Genomic DNA, 3,431 nt, shown 5'->3' on the forward strand with positions numbered 1-3,431 from the left:
TTATCTCCTCTGCCTGTGACGTCAGTTCTCTGCCAAGGTGGTATCCCATGCAAATGGAGACCGTTCGTTCCCTTTGCCGGGTGACCAATGCAACGGGTGGGTCCTGACTGTCTCTCCCAATCCCCGTTTCAATCCTGTGGCCACTGCCTATGAAGGCTTGGTTGGCTTTTACCTCTGTAAGTTCATAAGGGCCAACCAGTTATTTCAGCGGGATCCTTAGTGCTGAGTCACGAGAAGCAGGCGAACTGGAGCTTGAATGCAGCCGATCCGGGCTCGGTGTGTGTGTTCTGAGGTGCCCAGACTGTACGCCTCAGATCCACGTCAGCTCAGAATTGCCTGGTGATCCTGAGCAATCAGCATTTATACAATTTACAGCTCCCTATGCCCCCACAGTTGAAGAGGTCAGAGACTTGATCTCTCCCCACCCGCTGCCATGTTAGATCTCCTCAATGATATTCATGTTGCCCTTACAGCTTCCTGGCATAAGCAAGTTCTTGGGATTATACAAACTGCTACTTCTGTTTCCAGTCCAGATTTCTACAAATGAAACCCTGCCGCCGTCGCCTCTGCCCCTGGGCCGCGCTCACGGGCACAACCTTAGCGGTGCCACCGCCCGGTGCCCCGCCCCCGGGGCCCAAGCGGCTACCGCAGCGGCTCTCCGGCCCCCTCCTCCGGAGCACGGGTCCCCTCGCAGGGGGATGCAGAATGACCCCAGAGCAGGCTCTGCCCCAAGGTGCAGCGGCGAACAGGCTACCCAGGTGCTCGAGGCCGCAGTCCAGCCTTCGGAGGACAGGGCTCGGCACGCAGCCCAGCTCCAACCTCTAGATGCGGCTGCCGGACAATGTAGACAGAGCCATCAGGACAGCAATCAGAGAGCAAATGGCGGCTCCTGCGGAGTGGATTTTCGGCACAGAAACCACAGCCCAGCCAACAATCCCAATCCACAAACTTTCCCTGTATAAAAAATATTCCAAAAAAAAGGAAGGCAGGGAGCACTGAGCTTTCTTTGCCTCGGGTACTTACAATCCACTGCTGATTACACATTCAGCTTCTCTGCCCGGAGCGAAGCGAAAGAGGAAGCAGATGGGAGCAAAGCGCCCGCGGCTCTTGGCAGCAAAGTGTCTGGGAGCCAAGCGTCTCTTTTTCGATCTCTTTGTTCTTCCTGCTGCTTGGCAAAGTGGTCCGCTACAGATTAACTGTGAAAGGAGCTCTTACACGCTGCACGAAATCTCGTTTAAAGCCGCTGCTCTGAGCACCACGCTCAGCACTTCAGCAACCCCGGTGCGCAGCTGCCATCTTCCCAGATCCTCATCTTGACAGCCCTATGTACTTCTTCCTTTCCAACCTCTTCTTCTTGGACCTGTGCTTTACCACAACTACCATATCTCAGCTGCTGCTTAACCTTTGGGGCCCAGATAAGTATATCAGCTATGGGGGATGTGTGACCCAGTTTTATATGTTTCACTTCCTGGGAGCCACTGAGTGCATCCTGTTAGCTGTGATGTCCTTGGATCGCTACATTGCCATCTGGAAGCCTTTGAGGTACCCAGCTATCATGCATCAGCAACTCTGCATCCTCCTGGTGGCCGTGGCCTGGATAAGTGGATTGGCTAACTCCTTGCTTCAGTCATCTCTCACTGTCCAGCTGCCACTTTGTGGTAACAACAAGGTAGATAATTTTCTCTGTGAGGTTCCAGTGATGATCAAGATGTCTTGTGCTGACACTACATTCAATATAGCTATGCTCTCCATTGTGGGGACTTTCTATTCCCTGGTTCGTTTGTCACTTATCCTTATCTCCTATGGGTTTATTGTAGCTACTGTGCTTAGGATTCGATCTTCAGAGGGAAAGAAGAAAGCTTTTAATACATGTGGTTCTCATGTTATTGTTGTATCTCTTTTCTATGGACCAGTAATTATCATGTATGTACAACCCTCTGCTGCTCACTCGCAGGACAAGAACAAACTTATGTCCTTGTTCTACAGTTTATTGACTCCTATGCTTAACCCTTTTATTTATACTTTGAGGAACAAGGACATGAAAGGAGAAATGAGGAGGCTTCTTGGCTTATGTCATCAAAGAACAGAACAAACATAACAATTTTTATAATCCACGCTCTCCACACTTGGCTCAGAATATCTCCACTTTTAAATTACCTCTTGATTTAACATTCTCCAAAATTGCCAACATCCTTTAGTACCTGTCTTATCTCCATGTGTCTTTGTACCATATTGCTATAGTCGGTTGGCTATCATTTGATGTGTGAGTTCTAATCCTCAGTTTGTCTACAATTTGAGTGGGAGTGAAGACTGTCACGAAGTTGCTTTCTAACCTTCTAAAGATTCTATTGTAGAACCTAAGAAGTAGGCAATAAATAAAAGCTTATTGAAGGACTCATTCTTTTAGACTAAAATGAAAAGAATAATCTTATCTTGTTTGTGCTATTTTGGGAAAAAATAAGTAATTTATTCTGCATTTTACCTCCTTGCTATTGTAGATAATATTTGAGGATCAATGTTGCAAATGCAAGTCAACTCTATGAATAACAGCAAGATCAAGTGGGTTAATATCTCATATTTTGTAATTGAAACTCTTGACCATGCATCTGCTAATCTTTTAAGAAAAAGAGGATTGAAAAAATTGTATATGCCTCTTTCCTCTCAATGAAATTTCTTCTTCTGAGGTATTTGACTGAAATAGCTATTTTTATGTTTCCAGAGGGAAAATTTGATGAATAAAATCCCCAGGAAACTTCTGTGTAATATTTCCATAATATTGATAATCACTTATATTTCTTTGGGGGAGCTAAATGTATCCAGAATGATAAGAATATTAGGTGTATTTAATACATAAACAAAAGGTTTAAATAGTTCAGTCATTTAAGAATCAGAATATTATGTGGTTAGTGAAGAAAAAATAGAGAAACTGGAAAAACTTGGGTATCAGACCATCAAATATGACATAGATGTGAAGGAGAAAGGTTATTGATGATATGCAAGGGGGTAATCCCTTCATTTTATCAGTAATATCAATTTTTATCATTATAAATATTTATCTCACACTTTTATACTCTCCAAGCTTAAAATACCCTCAGTTTTTTGACTTGTATTTAATGCATACATTTAATTCGTTTTCTTAAAACTAAGTACATTTGTGTGAAGTCTTCATATCCTTGGTTTGTCTTCAGTATCAACTTCAAATGACAATAACAAAATATATTGATTCACAACATACAATATTTTGACAGAGATATAATGGTTCCAATCAATATTTAATTATAATATTTTCAGTCTTCAAATTCTGCTATATATAGTATAATAAGCTTCCCTTTGTAGCCTTAAAAGAAGGGCTATTACAGTTTTGCTCCTCTTAGAGACAAGGAAACACTGCTCCTTTGGAGGCAATTTTATTCCCTGGTACAGCCACTTAT

The 3,431-nt window shown here is 43.3% G+C and overlaps 1 protein-coding gene across 1 annotated transcript; it reads left to right on the plus strand.

The window, feature by feature from the left end:
* Positions 1–1,083: 1,083 nt before the first annotated feature.
* LOC139706166 (olfactory receptor 2B11-like) lies at positions 1,084–2,098 on the plus strand. Its single transcript, XM_071613853.1, has 2 exons — positions 1,084–1,180; positions 1,266–2,098. Exons 1-2 carry the CDS (start codon positions 1,084–1,086, stop codon positions 2,096–2,098), a joined length of 930 nt encoding a protein of 309 aa, XP_071469954.1.
* Positions 2,099–3,431: the final 1,333 nt, after the last annotated feature.

This window comes from Marmota flaviventris, chromosome 6 (genome assembly GCF_047511675.1).
Source record: "Marmota flaviventris isolate mMarFla1 chromosome 6, mMarFla1.hap1, whole genome shotgun sequence".
Lineage (NCBI taxonomy): Eukaryota > Metazoa > Chordata > Mammalia > Rodentia > Sciuridae > Marmota > Marmota flaviventris.